The sequence below is a fragment of the Nerophis lumbriciformis genome, linkage group LG37 (assembly GCF_033978685.3).
Source record: "Nerophis lumbriciformis linkage group LG37, RoL_Nlum_v2.1, whole genome shotgun sequence".
Lineage (NCBI taxonomy): Eukaryota > Metazoa > Chordata > Actinopteri > Syngnathiformes > Syngnathidae > Nerophis > Nerophis lumbriciformis.
The window spans coordinates 4,925,411-4,952,436 of NC_084584.2; the positions used below are offsets into that span (position 1 = coordinate 4,925,411).

Sequence of the window (27,026 nt, forward strand, 5' to 3'; positions counted from 1 at the left end):
ACAAATTGAAGTCCAATCAATAATAATATGGGGTGCTTTGCTTCGCAGCAGGCCCATAATATTAATAATACAAGTTGAAGTCCAACCAATAATAATATGGGGTGCTTTGCTTCCCAGCAGGCCCATAATAATAATAATACAAGTTGAAGTCCAATCAATGATAAAATGGGGTGATTTGCTTCGCAGCAGGCCCATTATAAAAAATTAAGTGGAAGTCCAATCAATAATAATATGGGGTGCTTTGCTTCGCAGCAGGCCCATAATAATAATAATACAAGTTGAAGTCCAATCAATAATAAAATGGGGTGATTTGCTTCGCAGCAGGCCCATTATAAAAAAATAAGTTGAAGTCCAATCAATAATAATATGGGGTGCTTTGCTTCGCAGCAGGCCCATAATAATAATAATACAAATTGAAGTCCAATCAATAATAATATGGGGTGCTTTGCTTTGCAGCAGGCCCATAATAATAAAAATACAAGTTGAAGTCCAATCAATAATAAAATGGGGTGATTTGCTTCGCAGCAGGCCCATTATAAACAATTAAGTTGAAGTCCAATCAATAATAATATGGGGTGCTTTGCTTCGCAGCAGGCCCATAATAATAATAATACAAGTTGAAGTCCAACCAATAATAATATGGGGTGCTTTACTTCCCAGCAGGCCCATAATAATAATAATAATAATAATACAAGTTGAAGTCCAATCAATAATAAAATGGGGTGATTTGCTTCGCAGCAGGCCCATTATAAAAAATTAAGTTGAAGTCCAATCAATTATAATAAGGGGTGCTTTGCTTCGCAGCAGGCCCATAATAAAAAATTAAGTTGCTCGTAAAGCAAGCACCCATTCACTGCTGCTTTGCTGGATGTGAACGTGTGCTTGCTTCGCAGCAGGCCCATAATAAAAATTTAAGTTGAGGTCTGAGCAATAATAATATGGGGTGCTTTGTTAGAGTACTTCTAAGATGGCGCTAGGTATCGAAAGCCATGTTTTTTTTAATGTTTAAACGAATAAAACTGGCAAGAATTGTAGCAGAAAATGTTAGCATTAACATTAACACGTTAATCAATTCATGGTAAATAATACTAGTATTATTTATTATTATTACTATTATTATTATTATTATTATTATTATTATTATGATGATGAATAATACTAGTATTATTTACTAGTATTATTCATAATAATAACACTCGTTAAAATACAAGTAATTATGGGGTACCTTGGTACACAGCAGGCCCATAATTAATACAAATGCAGATGACATAAAGGCAGTGGTGTTTTTGTGACAGCAAATTGACCACGAAATGGCAACACCCGAATAAGTTTTCAACTTGTTTAAGTCGGGGTCCAGGTATTATTTTCTAGTCCATCCATCCATCCATTTTCTACCGCTTATTCCCTTCGGGGCCGCGGGGGGCGCTGGAGCCTATCTCAGCTACAACACTAAATGGTATTACCTGAATAAGTTTTTCAACTTGTTTAAGTCGGGGTCCACGTTAATCAATTCATGGTATATAGTTTTATTTAATAGTATTATTCATAATAATAACACTAGTTAAAATACAAGTAATTATGGGGTGCTTTGGTACACAGCAGGCCCATAATTAATACGAATGCCATAAAAGTTTAAGTTGGGGTCCACGTTAATCAATTCATGGTAAATAATACTAGTATTATTTACTAGTATTATTCATAATAACAATATTAGTTAAAATACAAGTAATTATGGGGTGCTTTGGTACACAACAGGCCCATAATTAATACGAATGTAAATGACATAAAGACAAAGGTGTTTCTGTGACAGCAAATTGACACCCGAATAAGTTTTTCAACTTGTTTAAGTCGGGGTCCACGTTAATCAATTCATGGTAAATAATACTAGTATTATTTACTAGTATTATTCATAATTTGATTGTTTGATTGAAACTTGTGTTAGTAGATTGCACAGTACAGTACATATTCTGTACAATTGACCACTAAATGGCAACACCCCATAAAGTTTTTCAACTTGTTTAAGTCGGGGTCCACGTTAATCATTTCATGGTAAATATCACTAGTATTATTTACTATTATTATTATTATTATTATGAATAATACTAGTAAATAATACTAGTATTATTTATTATTATTATTATTATTATTATGAATAATACTAGTAAATAATACTAGTATTATTTATTATTATTATTATTATTATGAATAATACTAGTAAATAAAACTAGCATTATTTACTAGTATTATTTATAATAATAACACCAGTTAAAATACAACTAATTGTGGGGCACTTTGGTACACAGCAGGCCCATAATGAATACAAATGACATAAAGACAAAGGTGTTTCTGTGACAGCAAATTGACCACTAAATGGTAACACCCGAATACGTTTTTCAACTTGTTTAAGTCGGGGTCCACGTTAATCAATTCATGGTAAATAATACTAGTATTATTTATTATTATTATTATTATGAATAATACTAGTAAATAATACTAGTATTATTTATTATTATTATTATTATGAATAATACTAGTAAACAATACTAGTATTATTTACTAGTATTATTCATAATAATAACACCAGTTAAAATACAAGTAATTGTGGGGCACTTTGGGGTACAGCAGGCCCATAATTAATACAAATGACATAAAGACAAAGGTGTTTCTGTGACAGCAAATTGACCACTAAATGGTAACACCCGAATACGTTTTTCAACTTGTTTAAGTCGGGATCCACGTTAATAAATTCATGGTAAATAATACTAGTATTATTTATTATTATTATTATTATTATTATTATTATTATGAATAATACTAGTAAATAATACTAGTATTATTTATTAATATTATTATTATTATTATTATTATGAATAATACTAGTAAATAATACTAGTATTATTTATTATTATTATTATTATTATTATTATTATTATTATTATGAATAATACTAGTAAATAATACTAGTATTATTTACTAGTATTATTCATAAAAATAACACCAGTTAAAATACAAGTAATTGTGGGGCACTTTGGTACAGCAGGCCCATAATTAATACAAATGACATAGAGACAAAGGTGTTTCTGTGACAGCAAATTGACCACTAAATGGTAACACCCCAATACGTTTTTCAACTTGTTTAAGTCGGGGTCCACGTTAATCAATTCATGGTAAATAATACTAGTATTATTTAATAGTATTATTTACTAGTATTATTCATAATTTGATTGATTGATTGAGACTTTTATTAGTAGATTGCACAGTACAGTACATATTCCGTACAATTGACCACTAAATGGCAACACCCCAATAAGTTTTTCAACTTGTTTAAGTCAGGGTCCATGTCAATCAATTCATGGTAAATAACACTAGTATTATTTATTATTATTATTATTATTATTATTATTATTATTATTATTATGAATAATACTAGTAAATAATACTAGTATTATTTATTATTATTATTATTATTATTATGAATAATACTAGTAAATAATACTAGTATTATTTATTATTATTATTATTATTTTTATTATTATGAATAATACTAGTATTATTCATAATAATAACACCAGTTAAAATACAAGTAATTGTGGGGTGCTTTGGTACACAGCAGGCCCATAATTAATACAAATGACATAAAGACAAAGGTGTTTCTGTGACAGCAAATTGACCACTAAATGGTAACACCCGAATACATTTTAATATAATAATAATAATATTAGTTTTATTTACTAGTATTATTCATAATAATAACACTAAAATACAAGTAATTATGGAGTGCTCATAATTAATACAAATGACATAAAGAAGCTCGCGCGGCCAAGCCGGTCGCGCGTGCACGCGCCTCCGCTTCTAGAAGGTCTGCCGCCAGCGCGCATGCGCGATACCAGCGGCCCACCGCAGCCAGGGGGCGTCAACATGGCGTGGAAGGCTCGACGTCGAGCGCACTGACTGCAGCCCGCAGAAGCCCGACAGAGACACTCGGCGACGGGAAGAGAGAGAGAGAAGCCACCGAACCCTCCGCGCGACCACCCGAGCTCGGTGCGAGTGAGGACCGCGTTGCCCCCGCGAACGTGTTCGGCCGCTCCGCGGATGTGTTTGTCGCCGCCGCCGCCGCCGCCGCCACCAGGGCTCAGCTTGTAGGGGCAGGTGCTCCGGAGACACCCCCGGGCGGCCGCTTCTCTCTCCGGGAGTGGGGGGTTGGAGGTCATGTCGAGCGAGAAGCCGCTCTCGCCACCGCCGGGCTCCACTTCCTCGCTCACGGCCGCCGACTCACCGCCGCCGCCGGCGGCCGCCAAGGAGAGGATGGTGTCCTCCGCCGGCTCCATGGTCCTCCCGGCCGGCGTCATCAACCCCGCCGTGCCGATCAGGAATATCCAGATGAAATTCGCCGTGCTGGTGGGCCTGATCCAGGTCGGGGAAGTCAGCAACCGGGACATCGTGGAGACGGTCCTCAACCTGGTGAGTGTGCGCCCGCCCGGGGGGGGGCTTTGTTGTTGACGACGCCTTGAGGGGATGATGTCATTTGTTTGTTCTTCATCCTTCTTGCACCGGGGGGGAGGACATAAAGGAGCGGAATTATTTCCTTTTTATGGCCTGTGACCCCCCCGCATAATCAGCAGCCATTGTTGACTTCATGACGGCTGCAGCAAATCAAGTAGTCCGCTTCTAGTGTCACTCCAGCGGCTACACAATCCTCCTGATCACCCCCTCATTTCTGGAAAAAAAAAAAAAAAAAGTGCAATTAAGGGTGTTTAGATTGGGATGGAGTCACGGACAAAAGGCCCACTTAGCATGATGCTATCCATCGATATGTGCGTGAGAGGCTGCATGTGAGGCCCAGTGTGGAGGAGGAGGGGTGGGCAAGGGAAGGCCCTGGTGTTGCATGGTGATTATTTCATGTGGAGGGGCCGGTCCCCCCATAAATGTAAACCCCCCCCCGCCCCATTTATTTTTGCAGGCAGGACCTAGCATGCAGCACAGGATTTAATTTTGGACGTGTGTGTGTGCGTGTGTGTGTGTGTGTGTGGTTACGAAACAGATGAGCCGGAAGGAGGGATGCTGGCGGCATGCTGGATGCCGCCGTGCACGTCATCCCTCCTCCATGCATCATGCATGTGAGCGGCCATGTTGTCCGCCGTCATTTCGCCTGACCTCGGCGCTCGCTCGCTCTTTAGCGACGTGGCCAATTAAGGTGAAGGAGGCCCAGTCAGGTGCTGCACAGGTGGGAGGGATGCTCCCTAGCTTGAAAAGCCCCCCTCCTACTCCGTTCTTAAAAAGGGGCTAATAAGGAGCGGCGTGCTGTTTCTGGGAGCCGCCGCCGCCGCCGCCGCCGCCGCCTCCTGCATGGACTGAGCCGCCTGGGCTGTGCCGTGCATTTAAAAGCAGGTGGAGAGGCGGGTGGGGGGGAGGATGCTGCAGTGGCTCAGGAAGCACGTAGAGCGAGAGGAGGCTGTTCTTCGAGGTAGAAATGGACGCCGTAGACCGGGGGGGGGGTGTCGAACTCATTTTAGCTCAGGGGCAGCATGGAGGAAAATCTATTCCCGCGTGGGGCCCACGGACTGGTAAAATGACAGCATGATAACGTCAAAATAAAGACAATTTCAGATTGTTTGCTTTGGTTTACCGTGGCCAAATATAGAACTAACCCATTTCGGAAAATGAACACGTTTAGAAATAATCCTCTTGGCAAAACACTTCAAGTCGGTTGAAAAATTGTAGAAACACGCATTTTTACAACAGAGTTCAGGGTGCGCATTAGGGGATGTCCCGATCCAGGTTTTTGCACTTCCGATCCGATACCGATACTGGCCTATCCGAGCATGTATTAAAGTTTAAAGTTATTTAGCCTACTTAGTTGTCAGAATCATGTTGAAAAGGGTTTTAGTACTCTTGATAACAACTAGCCAGCTGAATGAGGGGAGTTTGAATAATACACAATGGTTGGTAACAAGAAACTGACCCGTTTATTCAAGGATAAACACAAAAATAGACAAAATTATACACGACAAACAGAAATGGCATCATTGAAACTAGGGCTGGGCGATATGGCCTTTTTTAAATATTGCGATATTTTAAGGCCATATTGCGATACACGATATATATCTCGATATTTTGCCTTAGCCTTGAATGAACACTTGATGCATATAATCACAGCAGTATGATGATTCTATGTGTTTTGATTGATTGATTGAGACTTTTAGTAGGTTGCACAGTGAAGTACATATTCCGTACAATTGACCACTAAATGGTAACACCCCAATAAGTTTTTCAACTTGTTTAAGTCGGGGTCCACTTAAATTGATTCATGATACAGATATATACTATCAGATATATACTATCATCATAATACAGTCATCACACAAGATAATCACATTGAATTATTTGCATTATTTATAATCCAGGGTGTGAAGGGGGGCGCCGGATGTAAGTGTCAAAAAGACAGCCAAAAAAGTTTGATATGAGAATAAATCTAAAGTTAAAATATAGGGTAGAAATGCACCCAATTGCAGGAAATGTAGTCTTGATTTTCAAAATGTTCTTTCAAGGCTTGCATGTCTACATTAAAACATTCTTCTTCGTACTGCATTAATATATGCTACTTTTAAACTTTCATGCAGAGAAGGAAATCACAACTAAAAAAAAAATCACAAATTTTTTCAGACGGTGTTGATGTGGAAATGTTTGCCTCGCCATTTTGATGGTGTGGACGTGTGGCACCGAATGGAGATAAGCGTCTCGACAGACGTCGCAATATTTGAACAATGATGACGAAAACGGTTTTCTCTGTCGTGTCCGTGTGTCGAAAATTGTTATGCGCTTATTTTTTTATTTGATTTTGTGCGTGGCATAGATTTGCCGTGCGCAGAGGACGTTTGAGCAGGCGCGCACCTTAGCGGCTGCGCTAGCATCACAGCTAACGTTAGCCATTCTGCTACCTCTCTGCTCGGGGAGGACGTATACGTATGTGACGTATGTCGTGACAGTATGTGACGTGTGTAAGAAGGTGCGCTCGCTGTCTGTGAGAGGGAGACACAGGAAAGAGTGAGAAGAGCCTGTCGTGTAATGCCAGCAGCTAAAAGCAACTGCGTGAGAATCCAGACTTGTGGATGTGTTGAAGGTGTGCTGGAAAATGCGGAACGGAACTACGGAGCAGCAGAAAAGTGGAATGTATTATTTGAATTTGTGTGTTGGAAAACACGGACCTGAGTGTTTTTTAAAACTGGATCTGGATCGGCATTTTCCCTTACCTTGCCGATACGCATTTTTTGGCAAATATCGGCGGCCGATCCGATCCAAATATCGGATCGGGACATCCCTAGTGCGCATCGCGCCCTCGACCAATCGCGAGCGCGGCACGGAACTCTAACTACAAAGATGATGGCCATGTTGACTTAAGTCTTCGCATCTTACTGTTGCATTATTTTATCCGTCGAGTAAATCATATACAATGAAAGAATTACTTTCTTTGTTTTTTTTTTTTTACTGTGGCCCGTTCGGAAAATGTACACGTTAGAAATAATCCTCTTGGAAAAACATTTCTAGTTAGTTGAAAAATCGGTGTAGTTTCAAAAACACAATGAACTTAGACTTTGTCTCAGTGTATCCACCAAGTCGTTAAACTTTAAGCACTTCCCGTTGGCAGTTCACCATTTAAGATGCGTTCCCTCTAACCGCCGCATTGGTGACATCCGCGACTGCCGCGACACATTCATTTGTCATCAATAAATGTAAATGGGTTATACTTGTATAGCGCTTTCCTACCTTCAAGGTACTCAAAGCGCTTTGACACTTATTTCCACATTCACCCATTCACACACACATTCACACACTGATGGCGGGAGCTGTCATGCAAGGCCCTAATCAGGATCCATCAGGAGCAAGGGTGAAGTGTCTTGCTCAAGGACACAACGGACGTGACTCGGTTGGTAGAAGCTGGGGATTGAACCAGGAACGCTCAGGTTGCTGGCACGGCCACTCTCCCAACCGCGCCATGCCGTCCCACAATAACGATCAAAATAACACTTCAGCCGAAATGCACTTCCTGTTGGCAGTTCACCATTTAAGATGCGTTCCCTCTAACCGCCGCATTGGTGACATCCGCGACTGCCGCGACACATTCATTTGTCATCATTAAATGTAAATGTTAAATGGGTTATACTTGTATAGCGCTTTTCTACCTTCAAGGTACTCAAAGCGCTTTGACACTATTTCCACATTCACCCGTTCACACACACGTTCACACACTGATGGCGGGAGCTGTCATGCAAGGCCCTCACCAGGATCCATCAGGAGCAAGGGTGAAGTGTCTTGCTCAAGGACACAACGGACGTGACTCGGTTGGTAGAAGCTGGGGATTGAACCAGGAACCCTCAGGTTGCTGGCACGGCCACACTCCAGGCCGTCCCACAATAACGATCAAAATAACACCTCAGCCGAAATGCACTTCCTGTTTGCAGTTCACCATTTAAGATGTGTCTCCTCTAACCGCCGCATTGGTGACGTCCGCGACTGCCGCAACACATTCATTTGTCATCATTCAAATATTACAGTTATAATATAAACACAATAATGACCAAAATGACACTACAGCCGAAATCAAGGTAACGTAACTACAAAGCTAACCAATGCGAGCATGGTAGATTTAATAGCACAAACAACAAATGTAGAAACACGCATTTTTACAACAGAGTTCAGGGTGCGCATCGCGCCGTCGACCAAACGCGAGCGCAGCACGGAACTCTAACTACAAAGATGATGCCCACGTTGATTTAAGTCTTCGCATCTTACTGTTGCATTATTTTATCCGTCGAGTGGATAATTTACAATGAATGAAGGTATTGTCCGTGGCTACAGCCTCAGTCTGCCACCATCCGCTGCCGGCCACAAGAGGAGCAGCTGAAAATAAACACTTCAAGTTGGTTGAAAAACCGGTGCAGTTTCAAAAACACCGTGAAGAAAACAATGAACTTAGATCCACCAAGCCGTTAAACTTTAAGCACTTCCTGTTTAGCGTTCTCATGTTGGCAGTTCACCATTTAAGACGTGTTTCCTCAAACATCGCGACTGCCACAACACATTTATTTATCATCATTGAAATATTACAATTATAATATAAACAAGGCCGAAATCAAGGTAACATAACTACAAAGCTAACCAATGCGAACATGATAGATTTAATAGAACAAACAACAAATGTAGAAACACACATTTTTACAACAGAGTTCAGGGTGCGCATCGCACCATCAACCAATCGCGAGCGAACTCTTAACTACAAAGATGATGGCCACGTTGACTTAAGTTTTTGCATCTTACCGTCACGTTATTTTATCCGTTGAGTGGATAATTTACAATGAACGAAGGTATTGTTCGTGGCTACAACCTCAGTCTGCCACCATCCGCTGCCGGCCTCAAGAGGAGCAGCTGATTGCCTGCGCTTATTTCTTCTTTGCCGCGGAGTAGCGACATCTTTAAAGTGTGTCATGCGTGACGTGGGTTACACTTGTATTGCTATTGCGACATCCAGTGGACACATTCAGAACAGCAGTTTCTTTCGTTCAAAAAATTGCAGCTCAGTTCTATACCTAGCAATCTCATTTTTCGGGGCGCGGGTCGGATTAAACTTGTTCACCCCTGCAAGGCTATTCAACTAAATTGTTTTCGGGGCCACATTTCCTAAGGCTGCCGGATTTCCTCCTTCACTATTAGTCTCATTTTGTATATTCCAGAGAACCAGTTGACGTTTGATTCTGGTCTAGCTATCTTGTCGGCGTTACCCGAGCGCTCTGCGGTTTTTAAAGATTTTTTTGCAGAGAAGCTCGTCAATGACCCTCTCCATGAACGCAGTCTGGTGTTTTTTTAGGAATCCGCTGCAAAGATGTGAGTTCATCGCAAGTTTTTTGAAGTGAACTCGCAGGGTTGAATAGTCCAAACAGACGAAAGAGAGAGGACTTAAGATTGAACCTTGAGGAACGCCGCAGGTATAACTACAGATGTTGAACAATTGACTGCTGACTTCATTTTTTAAGTCTAAGTAAACAAGCTGGCAGGATTAGTTACATACATCACATTGCGGAAACTTAAGGACTTAGGTATTCAAAGGACTTAAAGGGGTGCCTGTCAGGCTTGTCCCTGACAGTTTGACTGTGTTTTAGTTTTTTCTCTGCGTTTGTCTTAGTTTTCCTGTCTTATTTTGGTTATTTCCTACTTGTCTCCCTGAGTGCTGTGTCCCCTCAGCTGTGGCTGATTGGCACCTGGCCACACCTGGTGTCAATCAGCCAGCTTCTATTTAAACCTGCCTTCCCCTCCAGTCAGTGCTGGATTATTGTCATTGCGGCGGCATTCAACTCGCCGTCGCCACCTTACTCTTCCCCGCTAGTTGCGGGGACACTTGGCCTGGTGGCCCACCTCCTTGTCCTCCCTCCACCCTCCCGTGACTTTGGACTTTTTTTGGGGGGGGGGGGGGGGGGTTTCTAGAACGTCTGGTATCCGTTATAGGAAGGGGGGCTACTGTCAGGCTTGTCCCTGACAGTTTGACTGTGTTTTAGTTTTTTCTCTGCGTTTGTCTTAGTTTTCCTGTCGGCGCTCTTATTTTGGTTATTTCCTACTTGTCTCCCTGAGTGCTGTGTCCCCTCAGCTGTGGCTGATTGGCACCTGGCCACACCTGTTGTCAATCAGCCAGCTTCTATTTAAACCTGCCTTCCCCTCCAGTCAGTGCTGGATTATTGTCATTTCTACTTGTCGTTGTCAGTGTAGCTGGATGCGGTAGCGGTAAGCTATTTATTGTAGATGTTTGTAGCCTGCTGTCTTTTTGTTCCTCGTCTTCCAGTTCCTGTTTTCCTGGCATCCTGTTTCCTGTTCCTAGTCCCTGGTTTGTGTTTTTTCCTTTATTTTATGAACATAAAATCTTGTTTTCCCGCACAATGCCTTCCACCTTCTCTGCATCTTGGGGTTCGTCACCTACAAACTCTGACAGTGCCTTGAGGAACACCTCAGTTATCCAGTGTTCTAGGTTAGAATGTCAATGCAAAGATCTGCCAAGGTGTTTGCAGTGGTCCAAGTTCTTCCGCACAACACTCTAGCGTTTTTAGGAATTTGCTGCAAAGATGTGAGTTCATCGCAAGTTTTTTGAAGTGAACTCGCAGGGTTGAATAGTCCAAACTGATGAAAGAGAGAGGACTTAAGATGGAACCTTGAGGAACACCGCGGGTATAACTAAAGAAGTTGAACAAATGACTGCTGACTTAATTTTTTAAGTCTAAGTAAACAAGCTGGCAGGATTAGTTACATACATCACATTCCGGAAACTTAAGGACTTAAGGACTTAAAGGGGTGCCTTGAGGAACACCTCAGTTATCCAGTGTTCTAGGTTAGAATGTCAATGCAAAGATCTGCCAAGGTGTTTGCAGTGGTCCAAGTTCTTCCGCACAACACTCTAGGTTTTTAGGAATTTGCTGCAAAGATATGAGTTCATCGCAAGTTTTTTGAAGTGAACTCGCAGGGTTGAGTAGTCCAAACAGACGAAAGAGAGAGGACTTAAGATTGAACCTTGAGGAACACCGCGGGTATAACTAAAGAAGTTGAACAATTGACTGCTGACTTCATTTTTTAAGTCTAAGTAAACAAGCTGGCAGGATTAGTTACATACATCACATTGCGGAAACTTAAGGACTTAGGTACTCAAAGGACTTAAAGGGGTGCCTTGAGGAACACCTCAGTTATCCAGTGTTCTAGGTTAGAATGTCAATGCAAAGATCTGCCAAGGTGTTTGCAGTGGTCCAAGTTCTTCCGCACAACACTCTAGCGTTTTTAGGAATTTGCTGCAAAGATGTGAGTTCATCGCAAGCTTTTTGAAGTGAACTCGCAGGGTTGAATAGTCCAAACAGACGAAAGAGAGAGGACTTAAGATTGAACCTTGAGGAACACCGCGGGTATAACTAAAGAAGTTGAACAAATGACCGCTGACTTCATTTTTTAAGTCTAAGTAAACAAGCTGGCAGGATTAGTTACATACATCACATTGCGGAAACTTAAGGACTTAGGTACTCAAAGGACTTAAAGGGGTGCCTTGAGGAACACCTCAGTTATCCAGTGTTCTAGGTTAGAATGTCAATGCAAACATCTGCCAAGGTGTTTGCAGTGGTCCAAGTTCTTCCGCACAACACTCTAGCGTTTTTAGGAATTTGCTGCAAAGATGTGAGTTCATCGCAAGTTTTTTGAAGTGAACTCGCAGGGTTGAATAGTCCAAACAGATGAAAGGGAGAGGACTTAAGATGGAACCTTGAGGAACACCGCGGGTATAACTAAAGAAGTTGAACAAATGACTGCTGACTGCGTCTGAAGTAAACAAGCTAGCAGCATTAGTTACATAAATCACATTCCGGAAACCTAGGGACATAGAGGACTTAAAGGACTTAAAGGGGTGCCTTGAGGAACACCTTAGTTATTCAGTGTTCTAGGTTAAAATGTCAAAGATCTGCCAAGGGTTGGGGTGGAGACCCTGCCCCAAGTGGAGGAGTTCAAGTACCTAGGAGTCTTGTTCACGAGTGAGGGAAAAGTGGATCGTGAGATCGACAGGCGGATCGGTGCGGCATCTTCAGTAATGCGGACGCTGTATCGATCCGTTGTGGTGAAGAAGGAGCTGAGCCGGAAGGCGAAGCTCTCAATTTACCGGTCGATCTACGTTCCCATCCTTACCTATGGTCATGAGCTTTGGGTTATGACCGAAAGGACAAGATCACGGGTACAGGCGGCCGAAATGAGTTTCCTCCGCCGGGTGGCGGGGCTCTCCCTTAGAGATAGGGTGAGAAGCTCTGCCATCCGAGGGGAACTCAAAGTAAAGCCACTGCTCCTCCACATCGAGAGGAGCCAGATGAGGTGGTTCGGGCATCTGGTCAGGATGCCACCCGAACGCCTCCCTCGGGGAGGTGTTTAGGGCACGTCCAACCGGTAGGAGGCCACGGGGAAGACCCAGGACACGTTGGGAAGACTGGGAACGCTTTGGGATCCCCCGGGAAGAGCTGGACGAAGTGGCTGGGGAGAGGAAAGTCTGGGCTTCCCTGCTTAGGCTGCTGCCCCCGCGACCCGACCTCGGATAAGCGGAAGAAGATGGATGGATGGATGGATCTGCCAAGGTGTTTACTGTGGTCCAAGTTCTTCTACGCAACACTCTGCCGTTTTTAGGAATTCGCTGCAAGGTTAGTTTCTGCCACGTTTTGAACTGAACTCAAGGGCCGGTGTGGTGTGAAGAGCCCTGCTGTGGACGTATAAACACACACAGTTCTAGAACTCTGTGTGGGTTTCCACCAGCCCACCAGAGACCGTTCCTTTTTACTTAAACAAAAAGCTAGGGGGGAAAAAACAAAAACCTTGGCGGTCAAGCTGTATACCAACGAGTCCCCCGTGACTGGAAAAAAGCCCATCCGTTATGTGCGGGAGACCACAGTGGCCGCCTTGTCCTCGGTGCACCGCAGGCCGTATTGATCCCCGGCCCACTGCGGCCCGGCGGAACAGATGGCTCGTCCTCTGGATCGGATACGCTGCCTGTTGAAGGAGAGGCTCAGGCTTTTCTTTTTCTTTCTAGAAGCGACAAAACGGAGGATCCGCCAGAACCAAGAGACACGCACACCGTGTTGGGCTCGGCTATAATCATCAACAAGGCATCCCAGTTGTCGTGGCAACGCCGTTCTTAGTCTTGCAGACGCGGGGACCACCTGCCGTTGTCCCCCACTTGCGCTCTCCGCCTCCTCGGTAACGTCGTTCAGTTCTTTGTGCGCCGAGTACCTGCGCCAGTCAGCGTTTGTAGCTTCATCACCCTGATGTTGACAGCTTCCCGATGCACGGCTTTTACTGGCTGTCACTTTTTCCACTGGCGCAAAGCAGGTACTACTTCTGGTACCTGCTCAGCCGGAGCAGCTGCCGGTCTCTCGCAAGTTTGTGCCGACTTGCCAATGCTATCATGCTAAGAATAACTCAGGCTGTAGTGGTTGTTGGAATAATTGTTTGTAAGTTATCACAAAAGAAACGTTGTATTATGAATGCTGTCTTTCGAGGCCTAACAAGAGGAAGAAGGCTCGTAAAACTCCACTGTGATTTCAACACGGACAGATGGCAGGATCTGCTCAACTTCCAGAGGAACTCTCTTTGAAGTGTTAAACGAACTCTCTCTGAAGTATTTCACAAACTCTCTTCCAACTGTTTGGTGACCGAGGTCAACGCTGTTTACGACCCGCTGCCCTCTTGAAGTCACTGTGGTCAGGAGACGGGAGGGGTTATCCATTGTCCTCCAACACCTGCCCCAGCTGGATCCAGGAAGAGCCCAAGCCCGAGAAATCCTCTTCCTGGACTTCAAAGCGACTGAAAACAATGACTGTTTTACATACTCCCCATTCCTGCTGTGACATGTGTTGGTGCGTGAACATTGAACATCTGAATAAAGGAGGTGACGAAAACCTTCTTCGTCAGAGCGTGGTGCAGGACTGTACAGAGAGTGCAGTGGCCATGTCTCTCCTCAATATTGAGTCCAAATTGAATTCACCTACTCAGTGGCCTAGTGGTTAGAGTGTCCGCCCTGAGATCGGTAGGTTGTGAGTTCAAATCCCGGCCGAGTCATACCAAAGACTATAAAAATGGGACCCATTACCTCCCTGCTTGGCACTCAGCATCAAGGGTTGGAATTGGGGGTTAAATCACCAAAAATGATTCCCGGGCGCGGCCACCGCTGCTGCCCACTGCTCCCCTCACCTCCCAGGGGGTGATCAAGGGTGATGGGTCAAATGCAGAGAATAATCTCGCCACACCTAGTGTGTGTGTGACAATCATTGGTACTTTAACTTTTAACTTTAACAAATTGAATTCTGTCTCTGTTTGATTCCTTGCCTTTTGTCTTGTTTAATAGATGTCCTCAGTGTTTGAACGTGACAGTTGTTGTTGTTGGTTAGCGTTAGGGATGGGTACCGTTCACATTTGAACCAATATAGAACCGTTTCCCGTTATCGGTACTTAACTGTACCAATTTTCAATACTTTCTTGGTGTGTGTTAATAAATCTGAACTGTTTATGGTAATAAAATCAACATTTCAAATTAGGCTGATTATGACAACTGCTGTCCATGAATGTTCTCATTCATCCAGGGCATTCAATCGATCACAACTGGACAATGAATGCCCCGCTGTCCCGTTGTCATATCTCGTTGTATTATTATCTTATTATAATTTTCATGTATAATATTACGTTGCAATTATATTAGTAAGTAGTAGGGATGTCCCGATCCAGGTTTTTGCACTTCCGATCCGATACCGATATTGTTTTTGCATTTCCGATCCGATACTGACCGATACCGATACTGGCCTATCCGAGCATGTATTAAAGTTTAAAGTTATCTAGCCTACTTAGTTGTCAGAATCATGTTGAAAAGGGTTTTAGTACTCTTGATAACAACTAGCCAGCTGAATTAGGGGAGTTTGAATAATACACAATGGTTGGTAACAAGAAACTGACCCGTTTATTCAAGGATAAACACAAAAATAGACAAAATTATACATGACAAACAGAAATGGCATCATTGAAACTAGGGCTGGGCGATATGGCCTTTTTTTAATATTGCGATATTTTAAGGCCATATTGCGATACACGATATATATCTCGATATTTTTGCCTTAGCCTTGAATGAACACTTGATGCATATAATCACAGCAGTATGATGATTCTATGTGTTTTGATTGATTGATTGAGACTTTTATTAGTAGGTTGCACAGTGAAGTACATATTCCGTACAATTGACCACTAAATGGTAACACCCCAATAAGTTTTTCAACTTGTTTAAGACGGAGTCCACTTAAATTGATTCATGATACAGATATATACTATCAGATATATACTATCATCATAATACAGTCATCACACAAGATAATCACATTGAATTATTTACATTATTTATAATCCAGGGTGTGGAGGGGGGCGCCGGATGTAAGTGTCAAAAAGACAGCCAAAAGAGTTTGATATGAGAATAAATCTAAAGTTAAAATATAGGGTAGAAATGCACCCATTTGCAGGAAATGTAGTCTTGATTTTCAAAATGTTCTTTCAAGGCTTGCATGTCTACATTAAAACATTCTTCTTCATACTGCATTAATATATGCTACTTTTAAACTTTCATGCAGAGAAGGAAATCACAACTAAAAAAAAATCACTAATTTTTTCATACGGTGTTGATGTGGAAATGTTTGCCTCGGCATTTTGATGGTGTGGGCGTGTGGCACCGAACGGAGATAAGCGTCTCGACAGACGTCACGATATTTGAACAATGATGACGAAAACTGTTGTCTCTGTCGTGTCCGTGTGTCGAAAATTGTTATGCGCTTATTTTTTTATTTGATTTTGTGCGTGGCATAGATTTGCCGTGCGCAGAGGACGCTTGATTAGCGGCTGCGCTAGCATCACAGCTAACGTTAGCCATGCCGCTACCTCGCTCTCTGCTGGGAGAGGACGTATACGTATGTGACGTATGACGTGACAGTATGTGACGTGTGTAAGAAGGTGCGCTCGCTGTCTGTGAGAGGGAGACACAGGAAAGAGTGAGAAGAGCCTGTCGTGTAATGCCAGCAGCTAACTGCGTGAGAATTGTGGATGTGTTGAAGGTGTGCTGGAAAATGCGGAACGGAAATTACGGAGCAGCAGAAAAGTGGAATGTATTATTTAAATCGGTGCGTTGGAAAACACAGACCGGAGTTTTTTTTTTAAACTGGATCTGGATCGGCATTTTCCCACGCCTTGCCGATACGCAATTTTTGGCAAATATCGGCAGCCGATCCGATCCAAATATCGGATCGGGACATCCCTAGTAAGTAGTGTATAGTTTATGGTTTGTTGGCTAGTCAGTTCGGTCTTTGTTGATTATAATCTTTTGGTGTGCCCTAAACAGTGTTGATACTGTAAGAATTGTACTTATTAAGCACCAGCTGTTTGATTGCAACCTACATTCAGTTGTCGTTAAGACATTTGGAGGTGTGGAAATTGCCATGTAAAATCGCTAATGCTAATCAGTTACATTTCAACAGCAAACCCAATGTATATTAGCATCACGCTAGTGCATCTTTTGGAAAAGTGGACCCTTACTTTACTCACGTTTTGAGTCATTTTCTTTGTTGGCGTTGAAAAACGCAACATTACCTAAAGGTAGTTTAGCTGAGACGGCAACCGGGCGTTGCGTCACGCACAGCCCAGGTATCGACACGTGGCATCGTCGGGATTTGGTCGGTGCCCCCAAAAAAAGTACCAAATTTGGTACCCAACCCTAGTTAGCGTGTCTTGTTGCGACGTATGCCTTCAGAGCAGTTATTTTCACAGATGGTGCAAAATAGGCCCTGCAATGAGGTGGCGACTTGTCCAGGGTGTACCCCGCCTTCCGCCCGGTTGTAGCTGAGATAGGCTCCAGCGCCCCCCGCGACCCCAAAAGGGAATAAGCGGTAGAAAATGGATGGATGGATGGGTGCAACATAGACAACTTTGCGGTAGAAAGCGGGCACAAGGATGCTAAGTATGCAATGAACGATTATTTTGAAAGACGATTAATCATCGACCGTCTTAACGATCTGTCGACTAATCGGATCATTAGTAAGCGTACACCTTATTTAGTGGTTCAAATGTTTTAATCCGGCTGAATGTGTATTTTAAGCTTGTGCTAGCTAACAATAAAGACCATAAAGTAAATGGTAAATGGGTTATACTTGTCCCCGACACCTGTCCTGCTGTTTGGTCCGGTGCAGACCGTAGTCGTATTTACTATTACTTCTCCTATACCATGCTAATGTTAGCATTGTTGATAACTGCTACCGTCTACACTTCTTAAACTTTACCAAGCACTTATTTCTTCCCTTGTTTCGAGCAAGCTTAGCGGTTAGCTTCGCTATTAGCATGCCAGCCCCTGGCTTTCTCTTGGTGTGTAGCATGTTTAGCCACATCCTCCAGTGATAATGGTACTGTATAATGATACTTAAGATACTAAGAAACGCAGTTCATTTGCCGTAACGTTTGTTATCGGCGGTAAACTGCAATGGCCGAGCACTTATTTTTTTTAGTACAATTGGCCGATAATCGATCGGCACATCCCTGGTAATAATGACAAACCACGAATAATGACAAACCACGGTAAAACTCCAGGCGGTTAGTATTAACGTTTTAAATTAAACCGTGACGATAACCAGTAGTTTGATGAACTCACAGACCGGCGATACTGCTCATTTACCTTAAAAGCAAGCTAGCACGCTAATGGCTTGCTATATCTAAGTCTATCAGCTAAAGTGTGTTTAGCTAACTAGATAATGGTAGCTGGCTAGCTAGCAACAAACAGACATTGTTGTGTGTAGTCGAGTACCCGCACTCTTTTACCACGAAGCCACGCTGTTGTAACACGTGGCTTGGCATCGTCTTGCTGAAATAAGCAGGGGCGTCCATGATAGCGTTGCTTGGATGGCAACATATGTTGCTCCAAAACCTGTATGTACCTTTCAGCATTAATGGCGCCTTCACAGATGTGTAAGTTACCCATGCCTTGGGCACGAATACACCACCATACCATCGCAGATGCTGGCTTTTTACACTTTGTGCCTAGAACAATCCGGATGGTTCTTTTCCTCTTTGATCCGGAGAACACGACGTCCGTAGTTTCCAAAAACAGACCACAGAACACTTTTCCACTTTGCATCAGTCCATCTTAGATGAGCTCGGGGCCCAGCGAAGCCGACGGCGTTTCTGGGTGTTGTTGATAAATGGCTTTGGCTCTGCATAGTACAGTTTTCACTCGCACTTACAGATGTAGCGACCAACTGTAGTTACTGACTGGTTTTCTGAAGTGTTCCTGAGCCCACGTGGTGATATCCTTTACACACTGATGTGGCTTTTTGATGCAGTACCGCCTGAGGGATCCAAGGTGCGTAATATCATGGCTTACGTGCAGGGATTTCTCCAGATTCTCCGAACCTTTTGATGATATCACGGAGCGTAGATGGTGAAATCCCTAAATTCCTGGTTGAGAAATGTTGTTCTTAAACAATTTGCTCAGGCGTTTGTTGACAAAGTGGTGACCCTCGCCCCCGTCCTTGTTTGTGAACGACTGAGCATTTCACCGGAAGCTGCTTTCATACCCAATCATGGCACCCACCTGTTCCCAATTAGCCCGTTCACCTGTGATATGTTCCAAATAAGCGTTTGATGAGCATTCCTCAACTTTCTCAGTCTTTTTTGCCACTTGTGCCAGCTTTTTTGAAACATGCTGCAGCCATCAAATTAAAAAATGAGCTAATATTTGCAAAAAATAACAACTTTTCCAGTTCGATCGTTAAATATCTTGTCTTTGCAGTCTATTCAATTGAATATAAGTTGAAAAGGATTTGTTGTATTCTCTTTTTATTTACCATTTACACAACGTTACAACTTCACCGCTTTTGGGGTTTTGCGTTATGTTGCACCACCACCCGTTTTTGGGTTTGTGTTATGAAACGTCATTCACACAGTCGTGCTGTAATTCACACATTTTTTTGTGTATTGTAGTACTGAAAAATGTGGTCTATAAAAATTCAGTGTAAAAAAATCAGTACAGAAATTTTAAGTGAAAATAAATTAGTGCAGAAATAATACGTGTAAAAAAAACTCAGTATATAAATGTTCAGTGTTAACAAAATTCGGTGTTGAAAAATTCAATACAGAAAAATGCAGTGTAAAAAAAATCAATGCAAAACAATTCAGTGTATAAAATTTAATTGTAAAAAAAAATGTAGTGCTGAAAAATTCAGTGCAGAATATTTTTGTGTAAAAAAAAAAAAATCTGTGTAAAAAAACACAGTTTAATAAAATTGCTACTGAAAAAAATTCAGCATATTAAAATTAAATTAAAAAAAATCAGGACAGAAATTTTCAGTGCAAAAAAATCCAGTGCAGGAATAACACGTTTAAAAAAATTCAGTGTATACATTTTTAGTGTAAGAAAATTAATTTCTGAAAAATTAAATTCAATGCAAAAATATTAACTGTAAAAAAAATAAAAAAATCAGTGTATACAATTTCATTATAAAAAAAAATGTAGTGCTGAAAAGTTTGTGCAGAAAAATTTAGTGTAAAAAAGTTGGTGTAGAAAAATCAGTACAGAAATTTTCAGTGCAAAAAAAATTTTGTGTAAAAAAAAAATTCAGTGCGGGCAGCACGGTGGAGGAGGGGTTAGTGCGTCTGCCTCACAATACGAAGGTCCTGAGTACTCTTGGGTAGGGCTGCAGCTAACGATTATTTTTCTATCGATTAATCTATAGATTATTTTTTCGATTAATCGGTTAATCTATAGATTATTTTTTTTCGATTAATCTATAGATTATTTTTCCTTTTACCGATTTTTTTTTTAATTTAAAATGAAGAGGAAAAAATAAATGTAGGCCAGTTTTTTCAAAAGGCATGGCTTTTATTTACAAAAAAAAAAGTATGGCCACTCAGTCAACATTGACAACAACATGACAAAATATTCTGTAACAATGTAAACATTTAAAACTTTTAACATTTAACAAAATTAAAAGTAGCTTATTTGCTTTTTAATGTGCAAATATAAAAGTAAACATCCAGTGCAAATCTTAATATTCTGGAATAGTATAAGCATTTCAAAAGTAAAAGTATTGCTTATTTTGCTTTAAAATGTGCAAAAATAAAGATAAACATCCAATACAAAAAAGTGCAAAACGGAAATATTCTGTAACAAGTGTAAACATTTCAACAAAAGTAAAAGTATTGCTTATTTGCTCAAATGTGCAAAAATAAAGCTAAACATCCAATACAAAAAAGTGTACAGTGTAAACATTTCAACAAAAGTAAAAGTATTGCTTATTTTGCTTAATAACACAACAATGATAGTATGATTAAAGTGAAAGTTAATTGTTGGTTTGTACATAGTATATGTAACTGTTAATGTTGTAAAAGGTATTTGCACAACTAATTAACGTTAGCGTTTGTGACACGTCTTGTGCCGTGGGGTTCTTTCAGGACCGACAGACTGAACGCCAGACGGCTTTGCCAGGTTTACAATCTTTTAATTTTACACAAAGTCTTTTCTCTTCCAACTGCGCGGATCGCGCACCTGGGCACGATTGCGGCGTCGCTCCCGGCGCGCCCCGCCTCGCCGCTCGCTCGCCGCCGCCGCCTCTCCACAGCGTTAAAGAGGAGCGCGTCTTTGTAAACACTGAACAGGCACGCCAAACGCGCCTCTCAGAGCGAAACGGTGCTTTAGTTTATGAATTTACAAGGCAGATACAAATGACACATTCATGTTTTTGTGTAATGATGACAACGTATACGCACGCGGACGATTGACTTGTTGATGGTGATGGCAAGAACGCTGTCGGGGGTTTTCTTTTCAAATGTTCGTTCATAGCCGTTGTGCTGCTATGATAGGCCATTTCCGCTCGACACAGTGTGCATACAACAACATTAGTAGGCCGTTTATTGAAATACTCCCACACTTTTGACGACTTTTGGCGTGCTTTTTTCCCCTCGCTCGCATCGTCTGCTTTGCGCTCCGCCATGACAGTAAAGTAGTGTGACGTAAATATGCGACGCGCCGACGCACAAAAACGGCGTCGACGTATTTACGTAACCGATGACGTCGACTACGTCGACGCGTCGTTTCAGCCTTACTCTTGGGTTCAATGTGTGGAGTTTGCATGTCCTCCCCGTGACTGCGTGGGTTCCCTCCGGTTACCCCGGCTTCCTCCCACTTCCAAAGACATGCACCTGGGGATAGGTTGATTGGCAACACGAAATGGGCCCTAGTGTGTGAATGTTGTCTGTCTATCTGTGTTGGCCCTGTGATGAGGTGGCGACTTGTCCAGGGTGTACGCCGCCTTCCTCCCGATTGTAGCTGAGATAGGCTCCAGCGCCCCCCGCCACCCCAAAGGGAATAAGCGGTAGAAAATGGATGGATGGATGGATGTCTTCTTAAGTGTGTGGTTGAACACACCAATGGTGTGTACGCTTATTTTTAGATGAAAAGCCATTGCCCTTCTTCTCTCTTTTCACCTTCCTTTACCACTTCACGCCGCATCTTCCGCCTCCTCCATCGCCTCCCACCTGAGACCTCCCGGCCGCTCCCTCTGAGACTCATTATCCCCGCGCGCCCTCTCTTCAGTCGCCAAGGTTGCTTAAAGCCGAGCGGGGTGCCGAGTCAGCACAATTGACACACCGCTGCACCCGCTCGACTTCGGATATGCACACGTCCAAATTGGACTCGTGTGGTTTGCGGTGTTATTTTTCAATGTCAATGTTTTCCAAGTGGATTGTGTATATTCACAAACATCACCTGTTGTCCTGCGGCGCTACCTGCCAGCGAGGTAGCGAGCTGTGCCGTGTCGTGACCTGAAAATGAACCAAATATGAGCGATATTGTTATTACAAGTGCTGACGCAGACGGACTATTTTAGCTAGGCTAATGTGATAGTAGGCTAATGTAACTAATATAGACACTTACGTCATGTGTTGTCTTCATTATAACACTTGTATAAGACTTTTAAAGTCATTTTGATAGTAGGCTAATATAACTAACATAGGCACTTTCATCATGTGTTGTCTTCATTATAACACTTGTATAAGACTTTTAAAGTCATTTTGATAGTAGGCTAATATAGACACTTGCGTCATGCGTTGTCTTCATTATAACACTTGTATAAGGCTTTTAAATTCATTTTAATATTAGGCTAATACAACTAATATAGACACTTTCGTCACGTGTTGCCTTCATTATAACACTTATATAAGACTTTTAAAGTCATTTTGATAGTAGGCTAATACAACTAATATAGGCACTTACATCATGTGTTGCCTTCATTATAACACTTGTATATGTGTAAGAGTTTTAAAGTCATTTTGATAGTAGGTTAATATAGACACTTACACCATGTGATGTCGTCATTATAACACTGATATAAGGCTTTTAAAGTCATTTTGATAGTAGGCTAATATAACTAATATAGACGCGTCATGTGTTGCCTTCATTGTAACACTTATATAAGACTTTTAAAGTCATTTTGATAGTAGGCTAATATAGACACTTACGTCATGTGTTGTCTTCATTATAACACTTGTATACGACTTTTAAAGTCATTTTGATAGTAGGCTAATATAACTAATATAGACACTTTCGTCATGTGTTGCCTTCATTATAACACTTATATAATACTTTTAAAGTAATTTTGATAGTAGGCTAATATAGACACTTACATCATGTGTTGTCTTCAATATAACACTTATATAAGACTTTTAAAGTCATTTTGATAGTAGGCTAATATAGACACTTACATTATGGGTTGCCTTCATTATAACACTTATATAAGACTTTTAAAGTCATTTTGATAGTAGACTAATATAACTAATATAGACACTTACATCATGTGTTGACTTCATTATAACACTTATATAAGACTTTTAAAGTCATTTTGATAGTAGGCTAATATAGCTAATATAGACACTTACATCACGTGTTGTCTTCATTATAACACTTATATAAGACTTTTAAAGTCATTTTGATAGTAGGCTAATATAATTAATATAGGCACTTACATCATGTGTTGCCTTCATTATAGCACTTGTATAAGACTTTTAAAGTCATTTTGATAGTAGGCTAATATAATTAATATAGACACTTACGTCATGTGTTGTCTTCATTATAACACTTATATAATACTTTTAAAGTCATTTTGATAGTAGGCTAATATAACTAATATAAACACTTACATCATGTGTTGTCTTCATTATAACACTTATATAAGACTTTTAAAGTCATTTTGATAGTAGGCTAATATAACTAATATAGACACTTACGTCATGTGTTGCCTTCATTATAACACTTATATAAGACTTTTAAAGTCATTTTGATAGTAGGCTAATATAGCTAATATAGACACTTACATCATGTGTTGCCTTCATTATAACACTTGTATAAGGCTTTTAAAGTCATTTTGATAGTAGGCTAATATAGCAAAATAGACACTATGTGTTGTCTTCATTATAACACTTATATAAGACTTTAATGTCATTTTGATAGTGGGCTAATATAGACACTTACATTATGTGTTGTCGCCTTCATTATAACACTTATATAAGACTTTAATGTCATTTTGATAGTAGGCTAATATAGACACTTACATCATAGGGTGTCTTCATTATAACACTTATATAAGACTTTTAAAGTCATTTTGATAGTAGGCTAATATAACTAATATAGACACTTACATCATGTGTTGTCTTCATTATAACACTTGTATAAGACTTTTAAAGTCATTTTGATAGTAGGCTAATATAGCAAAATAGACACTATGTGTTGTCTTCATTATAACACTTATATAAGACTTTAATGTCATTTTGATAGTGGGCTAATATAGACACTTACATTATGTGTTGTCGCCTTCATTATAACACTTATATAAGACTTTTAAAGTCATTTTGATAGTAGGCTAACATAGACACTTACATTATGGGTTGCCTTCATTATAACACCTATATAAGACTTTTAAAGTCATTTTGATAGTAGGCTAATATATCTAATATAGACACTTGCATCACGTGTTGCCTTCATTATAACACTTATATAAGACTTTTAAAGTCATTTTGATAGTAGGCTAATATAGCTAATATAGACACTTACATCACGTGTTGTCGTCATTATAACACTTATATAAGACTTTTAAAGTCATTTTGATAGTAGGCTAATATAACTAACATAGACACTTTCATCATGTGTTGTCTTCATTATAACACTTGTATAAGACTTTTAAAGTCATTTAGATAGTAGGCTAATATAACTAATATAGACACTTAAATCATGTGTTGTCTTCATTATAACACTTATATAAGACTTTTAAAGTCATTTTGATAGTAGGCTAATATAACTAATATAGACACTTACATCATGTGTTGCCTTCATTATAACACTTATATAAGACTTTTAAAGTCATTTTGATAGTAGGCTAATATAGCTAATATAGACACTTACATCATGTGTTGTCTTCATTATAACACTTATATAAGACTTTTAAAGTCATTTTGATAGTAGGCTAATATAGCTAATATAGACACTTACATCATGTGTTGTCTTCATTATAACACTTATATAAGACTTTTAAAGTCATTTTGATAGGAGGCTAATATAACTAATATATACACTTACATCATGTGTTGTCTTCATTATAACACTTATATAAGACTTTTAAAGTCATTTTGATAGTACCGGTAGGCTAATATAATTAATATAGGCACTTACATCATGTGTTGCCTTCATTATAGCACTTGTATAAGACTTTTAAAGTCATTTTGATAGTAGGCTAATATAGACACTTACGTCATGTGTTGTCTTCATTATAACACTTGTATAAGGCTTTTAAATTCATTTTAATATTAGGCTAATACAACTAATATAGACACTTTCATCACGTGTTGCCTTCATTATAACACTTATATAAGACTTTTAAAGTCATTTTGATAGTAGGCTAATATAGCTAATATAGACACTTACATCATGTGTTGTATTCATTATAACACTTACATAAGACTTTTAAAGTCATTTTGATAGTAGGCTAATATAATTAATATAGGCACTTACATCATGTGTTGCCTTCATTATAGCACTTGTATAAGACTTTTAAAGTCATTTTGATAGTAGGCTAATATAGACACTTACGTCATGTGTTGTCTTCATTATAACACTTGTATAAGGCTTTTAAATTCATTTTAATATTAGGCTAATACAACTAATATAGACACTTTCATCACGTGTTGTCTTTATTATAACACTTATATAAGCATTTTAAAGTTGTTTTGATAGTAGGCTAATACAACTAATATATACACTTACATCATGTGTTGTCTTCATTATAGCACTTATATAATACTTTTAAAGTCATTTTGATAGTAGGCTAATATAGACACTTACGTCATGTGTTGTCTTCATTATAACACTTATATAATACTTTTAAAGTCATTTTGATAGTAGGCTAATATATACACTTACATCATGTGTTGCCTTCATTATAACTCTTATATAAGACTTTTATAGTCATTTTGATAGTAGGCTAATATAACTAATATAGACACTTACATCATGTGTTGACTTCATTATAACACTTATATAAGACTTTTAAAGTCATTTTGATAGTAGGCATATATAGACACTTACATCATGTGTTGCCTTCATTACAGGACTTATATAAGACTTTTAAAGTCATTTTGATAGTAGGCTAATATAGACACTTACATCATGTGTTGCCTTCATTATAACACTTATATAAGACTTTTAAAGTCATTTTGATAGCAGGCTAATATAACTAATATAGACACTTTCGTCATGTGTTGGCTTCATTATAACACTTATATAAGACTTTTAAAGTCATTTTGATAGTAGGCTAATATAACTAATATAGGCACTTACATCATGTGTTGCCTTCACTATAACACTTGTATAAGACTTTTAAAGTCATTTTGATAGTAGGCTAATATAGACACTTACATCATGTGTTGTCTTCATTATAACACTTGTATAAGACTTTTAAATTCATTTTAATAGTAGGCTAATACAACTAATATAGACACTTTCGTCACGTGTTGCCTTCATTATAACACTTATATAAGACTTTTAAAGTCATTTTGATAGTAGGCTAATATAGACACTTACGTCATGTGTTGTCTTCATTATAACACTTATATAAGACCTTTTAAAGTCATTTTGATAGTAGGCTAATATAACTAATATAGGCACTTACATCATGTGTTGCCTTCACTATAACACTTGTATAAGACTTTTAAAGTCATTTTGATAGTAGGCTAATATAGACACTTACATCATGTGTTGTCTTCATTATAACACTTGTATAAGACTTTTAAATTCATTTTAATAGTAGGCTAATACAACTAATATAGACACTTTCGTCACGTGTTGCCTTCATTATAACACTTATATAAGACTTTTAAAGTAATTTTGATAGTAGGCTGATATAGACACTTACATC

General features: G+C 39.9%; 1 protein-coding gene across 30 annotated transcripts in view; it reads left to right on the top strand.

Annotated features, from left to right (window-relative positions):
• The first annotated feature begins 4,050 nt into the window (after window positions 1–4,050).
• Window positions 4,051–27,026, top strand: part of nbeaa (neurobeachin a) — a 268,148-nt gene continuing 245,172 nt past the window's right edge. For all 30 annotated transcript variants that reach the window (XM_061931155.2, XM_061931156.2, XM_061931157.2 and 27 more), the window contains exon 1: window positions 4,051–4,461. In XM_061931155.2, the coding sequence (XP_061787139.2) occupies window positions 4,210–4,461 (252 nt within the window). In that variant the 5' untranslated portion in view covers window positions 4,051–4,209. The remainder of the gene's footprint in view (window positions 4,462–27,026) is intronic.